Source organism: Furipterus horrens, unplaced genomic scaffold, assembly GCF_987537825.1.
Source record: "Furipterus horrens unplaced genomic scaffold, mFurHor1.1.pri manual_scaffold_3, whole genome shotgun sequence".
Lineage (NCBI taxonomy): Eukaryota > Metazoa > Chordata > Mammalia > Chiroptera > Furipteridae > Furipterus > Furipterus horrens.
The window spans coordinates 204,839,907-204,856,048 of NW_028327173.1; the positions used below are offsets into that span (position 1 = coordinate 204,839,907).

A 16,142-nucleotide genomic window follows, 5' to 3' on the forward strand; every position below is an offset into this window, starting at 1 on the left:
CTCATTTTATTGTGCTTTGTATGTGTTGTGTTTTTTACAAACTGAAGGCAAGACCCTCTACCGGCAGTGGTCTGGAACTGAACCTACGACGTATGATAGGTATGCCTATATTTACCCCTGTTTCATCCAAGTTATTGAATTTATGGCCATCAAATTGTGCTATGCTGGTACCCTTTTAATGTTTGTGGGATTAATAGTGATGTACTCTCTTTAATGCCTGATATTGGTAATTTGTATCTTCTTGCTTTTTTGTCTTGTTTAACATGGCTAGAGGTTTATCAATTTTATTGATCTTTTCAAAGAACCAGCTTTGGTTTTATTATTTCCTCTAATGTTTTTATTTTCTATTTCATTGATTTTTGTTCTAACGTATTATTTCCTTTCTTCTCCTTGCTTTGCATTTAATTTTCTTTTCTCTCTCTAGTTTCTTAAGGTAGAAACTCAAGTAACTGATTTTAGATCTTTCTTCTTTTTTAATATATGCATTATAATGCTATGAATTTCCCTCTAGGCACTACTTTAGCTGCATCCCACAAATAAACAAACAAACAAACAAATAAATAAATGTATATATTTTTACTTATTTGTTTATTTATTTGTAGAGAGAGGGGAAAGGAGAAAGAGAGGGAGAGAAACATCACTGTGTGGTTGCCTCTCACTCACGCCCCCAACTGGGGACCTGATGTGCAACCAAGTCATGTGCCCTGACTGGGAATTGAACCAGCGACACTTGGCTCGCAGGCTGATGCTCAATCCACTGAGCCACAGTAGCCAGGGGCATTCCACAAATTTTAATATGTTATATATACCCTTATCATTTAATTGAAAAAAATTAAAAAATTTTCTCTCGAGACTTCTTTAACTTAATAGTCATTTAGAAGTGTGTTGTTTAATTTCCAAAGAGTTGGGGATTTTCTAGATTTTTTTCTGTTGTTACTGATCTCTAGCTCCATTATGGTTTGAGAAGTGCTGTGTCTGGTGTCTGTGACTTCATCCTCCTTCCCCTTGTATATAGCTCTGATTTCATTTCTTACTATTCCCTTTTTCCCTTGGTGTGTGCTCCAGCCATCCTTGCCGTTCATTGAACATACCAAGTACACATCTACCTCAGAGCTTTTATACCTACTGTCCCTGCTGCTTTCAGTGTTTCCGCAGACACGTACATCACTAGCTCTATCATTTCTTTCAGATCTTTATTCAAATGTGGGTTGCCTACTTGTCTCTGATAAATGGCACTGCCATCTACATAATGTCAAGCTTGAAAACCTGCAAGTATCCTCAATCTTTCCTGTTTCTCATCTCTGCTATTTAAACAGAGTAAATCTTTCTTTTACAAAATAGAATCATTCACAGGGTTTCTGTAGCTTTCTGCTGTACATTAAAAAACCCATTCGTCAAGATGGTTTTCAAATCCTTGCTTAGCAGAAACTTGCTGGGTGGTCAAAATTCCAGTGTTTTTACTTTGGAAAACACTCAAATAGATGTGGCCTTCTTTCTTAATGTTCCAAAATAGCGTATATTTTATTAGTTCAGCTCTAGTCTCTGATTCACTATTAACAAATATGTATATTATAATCAGTCTGTAGACTAATTTCATATTTCTTTTTATTAGGTGGTGAGAGCTATAAAATGTGTTTTTTGTAGCTAAGGAACATGGAGCACAGCCACTAAACATTGTGTGACCTTGGTAACATCATTCCACCTCTGTCTTGTCAATAAAGTGAAGGAGATGTACTAGTCACGCTGTTCCCATTCTTCCTTGCATTATAACTGTTAATTTAACTCACTGCTCGCCCCAGTTATCAGCTTGCTCAGGTGGTTAGTGCTTTCATTTATTGATGCCTTCAAAAAAGATTTACTTATCTCTAGTTAAAAAAGAAACACAACAAACTTAGGGTATATTAGTCAGCTCTGATTCTTTTGACTAATATTTTCTAAAAATATTAAAGTGTTCAATATTTTTGCATGTTAAACATGTTTTCTTGTTTTGTGCCAGTACACAGTTTATACGTAAGAATAGAATGAGTTGTTATTTCATCAAATAATTATTTTATAACTAAAAATCATACATATTGTGATTTAAAAAAATCTGTTATAGTACTTAGTTTCCTCCTGATTCCTACATAAATAAATAGCACATGGACCTAGTCTTGTGGACAATATGTTTAAAATATAAAATTTAGGTATTATTTACACATATAAGTTATTTACACATTACTTACTTATATGTCAGTATTTACTCATTGAATTGCATATAGTATAATTAACAATGATGCTTCCTCAGGCAACATTTTTCTTTCAAGACATCTAGAGGACTGGTAATTCATATGTTGCAAAAGGAATGATACAGATGTCTAAAATAGTTCTTTATTATAAGGGACATCATGGAGAAACCTGACTTTATTTCTTTCTCTGGAAGAAGAACATATATGTTTGAACTTAATTTAAATTAATTTTTATTTTGGAGCCCATGAGACATTTTATAGCATCAATGGTTTTGTCATTTTTTTAAATTGGATTTTTGCTTTGTGAAGGTCGTGTCCTGACCCTGACGATAACTAGCTGTCGACCTTGAGCAACTTCCGTGATCTCTGTGGATGTTGGTTTCTTCATTGTCAGGATGCGAGGAGATGAATTCCATTTCTCGGGCCCTCCTTAACTCCAGCTTCCCGTCGTATCTTATCGTTAGCTTTAGAGAAGAGGAATCACCATCTCACACAGCTTTTACAAGGTTGACTTTTGGGTGAACATTTAAATTCTGTGATTGACCTGTTTGTATTCAGTATAACATTTCTCCTGGTTCAGTGGCTCAGTTACAATATCAGTCACATGAACAGAAAGGAACCACAGGATGTTGTTAGGGATTCCTTCTGGGTCAGATACCCACCCCTAGGTTTCAGTGCTGTCTCCGCGGCGTAACTTCTAAATCTGTGGCTATGGCCTTGGGCTTTTTTCTCCCTGCTTCCTGGGAGGTTGGCCATGAGGTCTCACTGGCTTTTCAAACTCAGTGTGCCTGAAACTGAATTCATCATTTTTAATCTGAATATGTCTCCACTTGGTATTGAAGCCTGATTATCCTTTTAAATCACACTAGAGGGAAACCTGGAAATTATTTGGTACTATTCTTTTTTCTTGAAGAAATTAGTTTTGTGTGAAGTCTTGTTGATTTTATATCTGCAAGATGCCATTTCTTCCTTTCTGTTCTAATTCAGATACACCGAGCAGAGGGCTTTGTTTTTATTGTTTTCTTCTTACTTCCAGAGCACAGTGACTGGCAGTTCATAAGTGTTCAGGAAATCTTTATGAAGTGATTGAATAAATCCCATCTAGCATGCGGTATTCGAACATACTGTTCCTTCTACACTGCTTTTTCAGATCTTGACTCTTGAGAGAAACCCTCCCTTGACCTCCAAAGTAGGTGATGTTCTTGATAGTGTACATACTGTTCCTTTATAGGTCTTTGCATACTTAGGATGATTTTATTGAGTTTTGTTTTTGTTTAATATGTGTCTTCTCTGACTGTGAAGCTCTAATAGGGCAGGGCTATGTCTGTCTGTACCATCATATCCCTGCTCAGGGCTCAGTTCAGTGCATAATATGTACTAAGCACTCAGTCAATATATGTTGTCTGACAAATTCCATGGCTGGGCATAAAACATTATTTGAGAACCCAGAACCAGTGTGTGGCAGCCAACAGGTCCTGAATACATGCTACCTGAACTCAGTCTGCCTGTCTTCTCCAGGTCAATTGGTAATCCCTTCCTCTTCCCATCTAGCTGTTTATCATCCTTTCTTCCTGCAGGTTCCCGGGATTTGGCCTGATTTTATCTGTTTTTTTACTCAGCTGTCAGATACTATTCTGTTCTCCCTTTGGGTTAGCTCACTGGGTTAGCTGCTACGTAAACCTAGGCTTCTTAGCTATCCCTTTCCCCTGCTATGTTCTATATTTCTATATTTTTAAAAAGTATTTTTTAAAAGGATGTTTACTGCCACTTGTTAATGCGGAAATAGAAAGGCTGGTTTAAAAAACATAATGGGAGAGGTTCCAGATTTGTATAGTTTTTCCTGAACTCATAATTTACATACCTTTCAATATTCCTGCTATAGGTCATATATTTAGGGCAGACCTTAGTAACATTTCCTTTTATTCTTTGCAAAATACTGTAGAAATATGAGTTTCAATTTTTTTTTGTCATGACTCACCATAAGGAATACATTTTTAAGTATATATTATTGATTATGCTGTTATAGTTGTCCCAATTTTCCCCCTTTTATCCCCGCTTCCTGCCAGCCATCCCATCCCTTAGTTCATGTCCGTGGATTGTGCATGTAAATTCTTTGGCTTCCCCCTTTCCTATATTATTCTTAACATTTCCCTGTCTACTTTGTTTCTACCAATTATGCTTCTTAATCCCTATACCATTTCCCCATTCCTCCCCATTCCCCCTACCAGCTGATAACCCTCCAAATGACTCCCATACCTATGATTCTGTTCCTTTTCTGGTTTCTTAGTTTGTTTTTGTTTATGCTCTGAGCACCCTGATAACCAGTGTTTTGAACTCTTCATCTGATAGGTTGGCTATCTTGATTTCATTTAGTTCTTTTTCTGGGGTTCTGTTCTGTTCTTTCATTTGGGCCATGTTTCTTTGTCTTCTCAACTTGGCAGCCTCCCTGTGTTTGTTTCTGTATATTAGGTACAGCTGCTTTGACTCCCTGTCTTAGTAGAGTGGCCTTTGTAGCAAAGGCACCTGTAAATTTTGTGGGGTGGAGCTACTTGCTTTACCGCTTTATGGCTCTGCTTGTGGTGGGGGGCTTGGAGAGGGGACAGTGCCACTGTCTGGCTTCTGGCGATTTTCCCAGCACTCGCCCTGTTTCTAGTCACTTTACCCCCTTCCTGTGTGTGATTGACACCCTTCCTGTTGCTGCTCTGGGGTTTGTGTATGTTCTAAGACCATGTGGGCCCTTTAAGTAGTGAAAATCCAGCAGTTTCTTCTGCCACCCCAGCCCCCACTGGTTTTTCCAGCCAGAGGTAATAGGGGTTTATATCTTCCCGATGCTGGAACCCTGGGCTGCGCGGTCTGGCCTGGGGCTGGGATTGCTCACTCCCAGGGTGTCCCTCCCGAGTTTTATCCACCACATGTGACTGTGGGACCGTCAATTCTGCCACCACTGCCGCTTGTCCAAGCCACACTGCCTTTCCACCCAGTCTCTGAGACTCCGCCTCTCCTACCCATCTCGATGAATGTGGCTTCTTTAAATCCTTTGTTGTTGGACTTACATATACTCAGTTTTCTGATGGTCCTCGTTGTTATTTGTTTTTGAGATCTGGTTGTAATTCTTTCTGTCCTTGAGTGAGGAGGCGAAACGTATTTACATATGCCTCCATCTTGACTGGGAGTCAGGAATACATTTTAAATTGTCACCTGAATATACACACATGTGTTTTATGTGTGTGTACTAATATGTATAATTGACACTAATTGCTAATAATTATCCTTCTATGTATAATTAAAAACATGGATGTTAACAAATATAATCTTAATATTGAAATAGAATAGGGAAAAGTCCTAAATAAACAATACAAAAGCAAAAGTAAGGAAAGATTTATTAGTGCAACAGGTGTGTCTGCCCCTTAATAAGTTCATTCCACTCCAGAACAAGTAAGGATAACGATGCCCATCTTGCATGCTGTTGTGAAATGCGATGTGGGTGTAAGGGAGAAAGAAGACGGTAATGCGTTTCTAAGATGTGTCCCTGGAGAATCATAGGGCCGTGTGTGCCTCTGTTGGTAAAAAGAGGGAGGAGGAAAGTGAGCTCAATTTTTGATACAGGAAGCTGAAGAGCCATTCAGAAGGAAATGACCTCTGTATAACTGGTGGTACTGGTTTAATGAAAAGAGGAGTTTGTCTCTTCTTCACAGTGAGCACGAAACCTCTGCATACTAAGTTGACATGGCATTAGGATAGTAAAAGATACATAGAGGAAATTATTAGTAAAGGCATCTGTTGTAATGTGAACATTACTAAGTAATTCATGTGGAGATTTTTCTCTTGCAAAATTATCAAACTAGAGACATTTTTAAAAGGTTTTATTTATTTATTTTTAGAGAGAAGGGAAGGGAGGAAAAACGAGAGGGAGAGAAACATTGATCAGTTGTCTCTCGTATGTGCCCCTGTCTGGGGACGGTCCTGCACCCAGGCGTGTGCTCTGACCAGGAATCAGCCTGGCGACTCCTGGCTCTTTGGAACAACGCCCAGCCAACCGAGCCACACGCCACACACCACACTCAGCAGGGCCAGAGATATCCTGAGGCCGACAGTTCAGTGTCTTCTTACGATGAGACTGTAATCCTAGTCCTGTGGTAGCCGTCCGCTAGGACCTTAGAGACCACAGGTTAGAATTCTGGCTCTCCTCTTCTGGAGTTGGATGACTTTGGGTCAATCACATCTTCTTCTGGGACTCAGCTTCCTCTGCTGTGAAGAAAGGATAGAAATGTATTGCACATACAGTATATATGTTATCAAGATTAATATGAAAATAAAAGTGTATAAAGAGCCTTGCCTGGAACACAGTAGACCCTTAAATGTTACTCTTTAGTTTATTCTTTCTTTGGTGCTATTCAAACTGTAAATTGTTTCTCTGTGATTCTACGCATGCCAGCTACAACCAGAGTTGACTGGTTCTCTAATTACGTAAACCTTTTAAAGGTGATGTTTTGAAGATTTAACACCACTGAGGATTCAATTTTGTAGTTCGAACAGGAAAATAAGCCACGTTAAAAAAATTACCGACATTATGGGTTGGTGCTCAGCATCTTCTGCTTTATATCCTTCAGTCATCTTTGTCTTAAAAGAAAGTTTTGTCTTTCTTGGAAGTGTAATTCTCCAAGCTAGTTATTTAATTAATTTTGTTCTAGTCATTAAAATAAGCCATTTAATCCTTTACTTTGAGTACAAAAATAATTAAATATCAACCATTTAGAGTTTAGTTTTCATTGCAAACCCATAGCAAGGCCTGTGTGGCATCTGCTTCCTTGTTCTCAACCCAAGCAGCATCAGCAACTTAATGGGCTATATTTTAGATTTTGAAATGAGAGCTGCTAGGATCAGGGTCGCAGGCTCTGCATTTGCAAATCGTTTCCCATCCGGCACACAGCTGAGCAGCAGCAGGACTAGGATCCTCAGGTTAATTTCTCTGACTATCTTAGGTTGACTTTTTTTGGATAGCATATGCTCCCAGTCAGGGCACATCAGAGAAGGAAAACTCTGACTCCAAAAAACCTCCGCTGCCTTGCGGCATACCTCTTCAGGGGAAAGGCTAAGGGAGTAAACCCCGACAGAAAATCCGGAGCCGGAGTCCCTAAGGCGGTTTGACGTTGTAGTCAACACCGGCAACTCCTGCGGCGCACCTGAAGCCAAGCTGTATTGACTCCGTCTTTCCCTTGGACCCTTCAGCTGCGAAGAGAGGGGGGGTCTGCTGCATGGGCAACAGCAGACCCTCCATATCACCCCGCCCAGGCTCTGTAGCTTCAGCTTCACTGGAGAGGACACTCCAGCGTCATCGCAAGATGTCGATTCAACACGGGAGGAGACAGATACCGTGTCACTCCCGAGTCGGACTGCACAGCCATTCTCGGCGGTGCAGATAGACTCTTAAGAAGCTACACCATCGTCTCTCGAGACGGACGGTTGCCAACGACGATGCTCCCCCCACTTTTTTCTTATTGGCTTAGGATTAAATAAACCATGAGGTTGTCTGGCTAGGAAAAAAGAAGGACTTTCTGCTATACAGTCAGGATTCTTAGTGTGTGAACCTGTTTTTCTCATCAGATTTTGAGTTCTTAGAAGGTTGAAGCAAGGTACAAGAATACAGAGAGACAATATTGTCAGTATCTAGATCTGTTCTAACATGCAGCTTATTCTTTTCTGTGGGGAAGGGCACGGGTTTCATAAACTAGCACAGAGAGCCTTGGTTTTAGAGACCCAAGATAGTGTATCTGGATGTGCTTCAGGCAATATAATATACCAAGAATTTCTGGTCCTTTTTTTGATTTCTCACACATTGGTTATCATTTTGTTTCCTTCTAGCGTCACTGAGAACCAGCTTTTTAAAAAACATGTACATGTTTTTAAAAGCATTAAGCAGCATGGTCATACATTTTTCTCTAGTGGTGCCACAGAGCTTAGGATCAGGAGTGGGATGGAGAAAGCAAGTGGATGGCTTGGTATTGGCTGGGTGCCCCGGTTAGAAGCGAGGCGCTGTGGACTACGGTTAGTGCCTGGGTTTTGGAGCTCTACAGACTGGGTAACTTTGGGCAAGTATCTTCCTCTCTCCAAGTCTTCGTTTGCTCATTTATAAAATGGCGCTAATAATAATATCTAATCTACCTTATGAGGCTGTTGTGAGAATTAAATAAGATGATGCAAATAAGGTGCTTATTCGCATTCTGCTTAGTGTATAGTATATTAGATACTATTTTTATTGCTATCAGGAGCAGGAGAATTGAAAAAGGAAGGTCACTAGTGGGACTGTAATTGAAGTAATAATCAGGAAGTGCTGGCTGGCAAGTAAGAAAGTCAAAGTAGGAGGAATATTAGAAACTGGAGAAAAATAAGGACTTGAGGGATTAGCCATGCGACTAGGGTAAACAATGAATTTAGCAATGGAAAAATAGAAAGATGAGCGTTTATGGGCAGCAAGTGAGATCAGATTTTGAGATTCTAGAATGGAGCATTTCCAGGTAATGATTGATCCAGCTTTTGACAATGGCTGTTGATGTGGAGACAAATTCCATTTAAATCAAAAACATAGAACCCTTGGTGTGTGCTAGATACTGTGCTGAGCGTCGGAGAATGTAAAATTTGGACAAAGCGCCATTGGACTAGAGGAGGCCAAACCTAGCCATTCATCATTCACCTGAAGGGCGAAGTGAGCGTGGCAGTGGCAGGAACTGGGGTGACAACGAGACTGCGACACTTTATTATCGCCAAAAACGCTTGAGTGGATTGACTTGCGTTTCACTGGCGTAAGATATTACTATAAATGGTGCTTTAAACAGGCTCATCTCCCAAAAGAACAAAATAATTAGTAACCTTAATTTAGATTTTAAAAGATAGCTGTCCTAAATTTATTTATCTAACTAGTCCTTTTTCCCCTTCCTCTTTCCTTTTTAGCCACCAGTGCACAGATTAGATGATTAGCCCAGTTCTTTTTAGATTTAGAGGAATGGTTTGCTGAGTGGGCTTGTGTCTTTTTTTGTTTCTCCATGAGTATCCTAGAAAAGGAACATGTCCCAAAGAGTAGCACAGTTGGGGCAAAAAGGAGCAGCTCGTGGTGTAGCCAGGATGATTGTTCTTCGTGCCTTTTAGTTGGAAGTTGTAGGCTTTGAAGTCCAGGAAGCTTATTCTGTAAAAAATAAAATAAATTAAATTTAAAAAAAATTAAAAATATAAATGAAATACTGATTAAACATTTATTTTAAAATTACATGTGTCATATTGCATAGCAATAAAGTGACCCTTACCCTGTTGACTTAAACCTCTGCTGATTGTTTTTGGGTTTCTTCCATTACGTGACTGTAGCATAGATTCACCCGTATTGGGTTTATTTGTACTGATTGCGATCAAGGTCAGCAGGAGATAACACAGCAGGTCCACAGCACCCAAGACATTCCTGGGTGTGCAAGCTGACTGTACAGCCAGGTCGGCTCTTCTCCAGGCCTCTTCTGCCCAACACGCAGCCATGCCCAGGCTTCTGCTCACACGCTTCTCTAATGTGCATTGAAGTGGACTCCATGTGACCCCACCGCTGCTAACCAGTTTTTGCCATATCACTATCAACATCATACTTACGAGGAGGAGCCCTGTTGCCGGGACAAACAGAAGTAGGGAACGCATGCAGTCAGTGTCATGTGGACCTCCTGCTTCATTTGGGCACATCATTACTGTGCCCTTGGCTCGTTTTCTCACATGCTCTAAGAAGTGTGAAGACCCTGCAGTCTCCTCCATTTTTTGTGACTCTTCTTCTGTCACGGCAGGTCTCAGGGTATTGCCTCCAGACGGGCAGCATCAGCATCCCCTGGGAACTGGTTAGAAATCAAGTTCTCAGGCCTCACCAAAATCTACTGACCCAGAATCTCTGGGCGAGGCCCAGCTTTCACAGGTGCTCCCAGGTGATTCTGATACACGTTACAGTTGGACAACCTCTGCACTGACACACTGTGCTTACCAACGTGTATACATTTCTTTGAAGTCTCTGGCAATATATTTCTACGAAGCTTAATGCATAGGTTGGAAATATGAGATTGCCATTGTTTTAGGTCAATAATTATCTAATGTTGACAATTTCATATGGTTCAACTAATAAGTTACTTTGTGTAAACCAAGATTTCTTAAACATTTTCTTGGTGAATCATTGACATTCTCTGTTAAGGGCAGCTGTCCTGTGGATTGTAGGCTGTTTAGCAGCATCCCTTGGATTCTAAGCTGTGATGATCAAAAATGTCTGCAGATGTTGTCATATATGCCCTGGTGGTGGTGGGGGAGCCCTCCTAGCTGAGAACCACTAGCTGACCTGGTTGCTTTCCCTTCTAAGCACTACTGCCCTGTACACTACCCAGTACTGTATGCCTCCCTTTTTTCTCTGGGTGGGAGAAGGGCCAGACAGAAATCGATTATACTAATTAAATTTAAGTTTAAAGTTTTTTTTTTTCAATTATAGTTTATTTTCAATATTATGTTGTATTAGTTTCAGGTGTACAGCATAGTGGTGAGAAATGCTATACAAAGTGTTCCCCCGGTAGTTCCGGTACCCACCTGGCACTATACACAGTTATTACAATATTGACTATATTCTCTAAGCTGTACTTACATCCTGTGACTGTTTTGTAACCACTAATCTGTACTTCCTGCTTCCTTTGCCTCTTTCTCCCAGTCCCCTCTGGCAGCTGTCAAATGTTCTCTGTCTCTGTGAGTGTTTCTGTTCTGCTTGTTCATTTTGATTGAATACCTGGGGTAATAGTGAACATCCTTGCCTTGTTCATGATCAGGGAGAAAGCAGTCATTCTTTCACCGTTAAACAGGATGGGATGTTAGCTCTAAGTTTTTCATGGGTGTTCTTTATCTGGTTGGAGAAGTTCCCTTCTATTTCTGGTTTGCTGATAGTTTTAAATCATGAATGAGTGTTGGATTTGTCAGATTTCTTCATTCATTGAGATGTTCATAAGTGTTTTTTTAAAAGCCTGTCATATTGATTGATTTTTTAAAAATTAAAATTTTATTTTGAGATAATGGTAGATTCACATACAGTTGTAAGAAATAATACAAGGGGAACCCCCCAAAACCTGGAATTTATTTATAAAAATCTGTGTATTCTTACATGTTTAAACTTTAGCCACCTTGTAAATACTCTCCATTTGATGCAATACACCTATGAAGATGTTTTATTCCACTGCTCAAAACAGTTTTTGAACTTGTTGATTTTGATGCCTTTTAGTGCTTCTGCCATTTTTTGTTTCACCACTTCCACATCTACAAAGCACTTCCCTTTAGGACTTTTTTCATCTGGGGAAACCAAAAAAACATTGCTCAGTGTGAGATCAGGTGAATAGGGAGGGTGGGGCATGAGGGTCTTGCTGTTTTTGGTCAGAGACTGCTGAACACTCACTTATTGTGGTGTGGGCAGGTGTGCTCGTAAATCACCCACCCTGACATGGGCAAATGCATTGAAAGAGTCTTCCAAAAAAATTCACTGAAGCTGAGCGCAGCCTCTCACAACAACACCAGCTGGTGCACTGATCCAGATGGGCTCCCAGAACACTTCCCTAGCGGGGAAAGCTTGTCCTAGAAGGAGCCCAATTTCCAGAAGATAATTCTGTTTTTGGGGGGGTCCCCCCTTGGACAGATATGCATGTTCTCTCTGCCCTGTTTCCCCCTATAGTAAATTTTTGAAAAAATTATAGTACCATATCCCAACCAGTTTATTGGCACTGATAAAGTCAAGACAGTTAAGATTTTCACTACCCAGGTTACACCATTATAGTCACATCTGTTTCTCTTATCCCCCACCCACATCCATCTTAACCCCCGGAAGTCACTCTCTTCTCCATTCGTATAATTTTGCCATTTCAAGAATGTTATACAGGGTGGGGCAAAAGTAGGTTTACTGTTTTAAGTACACAAAACACAGAGTTTGTTCTTGTATTATTATTTATTAATTACTATATTATTTTCCTTATGAACAATGGTAAACCTCCTTTTGCCCCACCCTGTGTAAATGGAATCATTGTAGCCTGGAAACTTTTGGGCCTGGCTTTTTTCACTCAGTGTACTTCTTCAGAGATTCATCAGGTTGTTGCATCTGACGACACCCTGTTTCTTTGTATTGCTGAGTAGCATTCCGTAGTATGGACGTACCACAGTGCGTTTAACCACTCACTCATTTAATTAAGGTATATAGGTTATTTATATATTTTATGGTTCAAATAAATCTGCTATAAACATTTACCTATTGGTTTCTGCATGAATATAAGCTTTCATTTCTTAGGGATAAATGCCCAAGAGTGCAATTTCTTGGTTGCATGTTGCGTGTTTAGTTTTTTAAGAAACTGCCAATTTTTTTTTCTAGAGTGGCTGGCATCCATTTCCACCAGTAATCCAGTTTCTTTGCATCTGGTGGTATTATTATTTTTTATTTTAACCATCCTGATAAGTGTGTAGTGATAGTTCATGATTTTACTTCATATTTACCTAATGGTTAACGATGTTAAACACCTTTTCATGTGCTTATTTACAGAGTATATCATCTAAGGTAAAATATCTTTTGCCCATTTTCTAACTGGATTGCATGTATTTTTACTATTGAGATTTGAAAAAATATTCTAAATACTAGTTCTTTATCAAACATGTGGTATGCAAACATTTTCTCCCAGTCTATGGCTTATTTTTTCATCCTCGTAACAGTTTTCACGATGCAAAAGGTTTTCATTTTAATGAAGTCCAACTTACCAGTTTTTTCTTTTCTTTGGGCTTTTGGTCTCAAATTTAAGAACTCCTTACCTAGTCCTAAAATCTAGAGATTTTCTTGTTTTTTTTTTTTTTTTTTTTTTTTCCTAGAAGTTTTATAGTTTTATGCTTTAGGAAAACATAGGTCTGTGATTCATTTTGAGTTCATTGAGGTTTAGGTCAAGGCGTTTTGTTTATTTTTTGCCTGTGGCTGTCCAGTTACTCCGGCACTATTTGTCGAAAAGACTCTTTCCTTCCTTGAATCGCCTTTGCAACTCTGTCAAATATCCGTTGGGCACATTTGTGGAGGTCTGTTTCTGGGTTCCCTCTTCCCTTCCATTGATTTAAGTGTCTGTCCCTCTGCCGATACCATGCAGTCTTGGTTAGTTTAGCTAGGAAATGTCTTAAATTGAGTAGACATGGTTTTCCCATTTATTCTTCTTTTGAGACTGTTTTAGCAGCCCTTGTTTTGTTGCGTCCCATGTAGATTTTATCTTTTAAAAAAAGCTGTCGCTCCCCAGTGAAGCAAACGGGTTTATGCTCCCCAGTTTATTAAACTCAATGTCTAAGTCCCTTTGCTCCCCTTTCCCATCAATAAGTAGTTAAATACCAAGGTAACAGATTCACCCAGTGAGTCATCCATTCGTTCATCCTTCTAAGAGATATTTACTGAACCTCTACTTTGGACCATAAATTGTCATATGAAATGTTACTTTTGCAGTTATTTCTCTTCTCTTCTCTTTCAGTTCTTTTTTCTTTTTCCTATTACAGTTGTCCCACATTTCCCCCAATTGCTTTTTCAGTTCTTTACTAGTGTATTTGTTTTCTGTGGCTGCTATAGGGAATTTCTGATGGCTTAAAACAACAGAAATTTATTCTCTCACAGTTCTGGAGACCAGAATTCTGAAATTAGTATCACCGAGTCAAAATGAAGTTGTCAGCAGAGCTCTAGGGGAGAATCTCTTTGCCTCTTCCTGCTTCTGCCCATTGCCAGCATCCTCTGACTTGTGGCAGCATCACTCTGGCTCTGCTCTGGGGTCAGCTTCCCTCTGTTCTGTCTTTTAAGGATACAGCAGTCCTTCTCCATCTCACAGTTCACTTACCGCGGCCTCACTGTATTGCAGGATTTAAAAAAATATTATATTTAATTATTTCTCTCGGATTTTTCGCTATATTGCAGGATTTTGCGGTACTGTATACGTATGTTGTTAAAGTGACGTAGGTTTAAGGGTGTAGAATTAATGTTTAAGAACATAAGCAGTGCTTATAAAAGTGTGGGAAAGGTTAATAAGGGACTGGGAACGGTTTATAAGTGTGTGGGAAGGGTTTATAAAGCCTTACAATATATATAAATAGTAAAAGAAATGTCAGGTTCCTACGTCGCGGATTCTCACCTGTTGCAGGGGGACTAGAACTTAATACCCGCAATAAGTGAGGGAGTACTGTACTTGTTCCTGGGCTTATCGCCTACCTGGGTAATCCAGGATGCTCTCTTCATCTTAAGAACCTTTTTCAAATTAAGATAACATCACAGGTTCTAGGCTTAGGGCATAGACATATTTTATGGGGTGGCAGGGGCACAGTTCAACCCACTACGAGTAGTAACTTTATATGCAACTTTAATTTCCTCTTTTGATCTTCTCCCATCTTGGCATGTGTCCATTATTTCAGTCCCTTTCCTTCTTGATTTTGTCTTTTAAATATTCACTTAGAGAGTGGGGATAGTAGTGGGGTCTTGTTCTGGCCTGTGGGTCACAGCCTACCTTACTACGGCAGCGCAGACACCTTTCTTCATAACAGGGCAGCTTTGTTTTAGAATCAGAATATGCTTCTTGTTAACAGGATTTATAAAGCTGAAGCAAATAAGTATAATACTTAAAAAAAATCTTTAAAAACCATATTAAACTATGTACATATAATAATTCCATTTGAAGAGCTAAGTAAAAATTACTTTAATTTAGATAAATAAATATGGCACCAGCAATTAGTATTTAAATTGGTATCAGAATAGCAGTGCTACATCTACTAGCATCTTTTATATATAAATTTCAAGTACTTAGACATCTTATGTCACTTAGCTTGTGTGTTAAAAAAGGAATTTTTTGCAAAGAACTGTTTTTTCACAAGAATCTGAACACCTTTTCCAAGGTACTTAGACCACTAGAGTATCACTAGATAAATGGTTAAGCTTCAGCGACCTAATGAATGATATGTCAAAAAGTACTATTTAAATATGTCGTGCTGACCTTTAAGAATATTGAGTGTTGCTTTAAGAAGTTTCTGGCAACTCATCAAGTCAGTGTAGGGCCACAGGTCACTTCACTGTACCAGAAGAAAGTCGTGGTATCATTCTGCTGTAGTATATTTTGTTTCTGTTCCTGCTGTTGTTATGATTATTAATATTTTACCAGATGAAAATTTGACATTTATATTTTTTATAAAGTACAGCAAATTAGTCACAGGAGAAAAATGAGGTAGAATTTAAAGTATTTAATAATAATCTTAAAGACTTTTAGACTTAAGACATGTATGTAGATAATCTTGTTTTCAGCATTAACATAATTGACATCTTCATGCACTTGTTATAAGATTTACTTAATGAAATTTCAGTTCTGGTTTTATTTTTATATCTAAATGATGTTTTTAAAGCTTAAAACTTTTTTGAATTTTGAGTGTTTGTCATTAAAAGCAGTTATTTTTCAAATTAATCTCTACTGTTATAGTCATAAACCAGGAATTCATCTTATAATTACACATTTAAAATTTGTCTTTTCTTTGTAAGTGCTGGTCAAGATGTCCAGGGAACAAGTGTGATCGCAAATCTTCCATTTTTGATGCGACAGAATCCTGCTGAAACACTTCGGAGAGTCTTGCCAAAAGTTAGAGTAAGTTGGTGCAAAATAAGATTTGAATTTACCCTTTTTTCCCTTGTAGCATGCTATTGTCGGGAGAAAATCTCAGAGCTTCTGATGGCAGGTCTTTTGTACTTAATCATTGAGTGGAGAAAGTATTTTGGTGCATATTTTGAACTGTGATGAAAATATTTAGGGAAATTAGCTGATGGAAACGGAGAAATCCAGACCTTAAGTCATAAAGATTTCTATAGTCATTTTCTGAGCAGAGACTTTTTAATAAGGTTAG

General features: G+C 38.9%; 1 protein-coding gene across 1 annotated transcript in view; it reads left to right on the forward strand.

The window, feature by feature from the left end:
• The window catches only part of PPP4R4 (protein phosphatase 4 regulatory subunit 4), a 40,130-nt gene that overhangs the window by 9,834 nt on the left and 14,154 nt on the right, over positions 1–16,142 (forward strand). Inside the window, 1 exon segment of the mRNA XM_090272132.1 lies at positions 15,784–15,886. Within this exon segment, the coding sequence (XP_090128258.1) occupies positions 15,784–15,886 (103 nt within the window).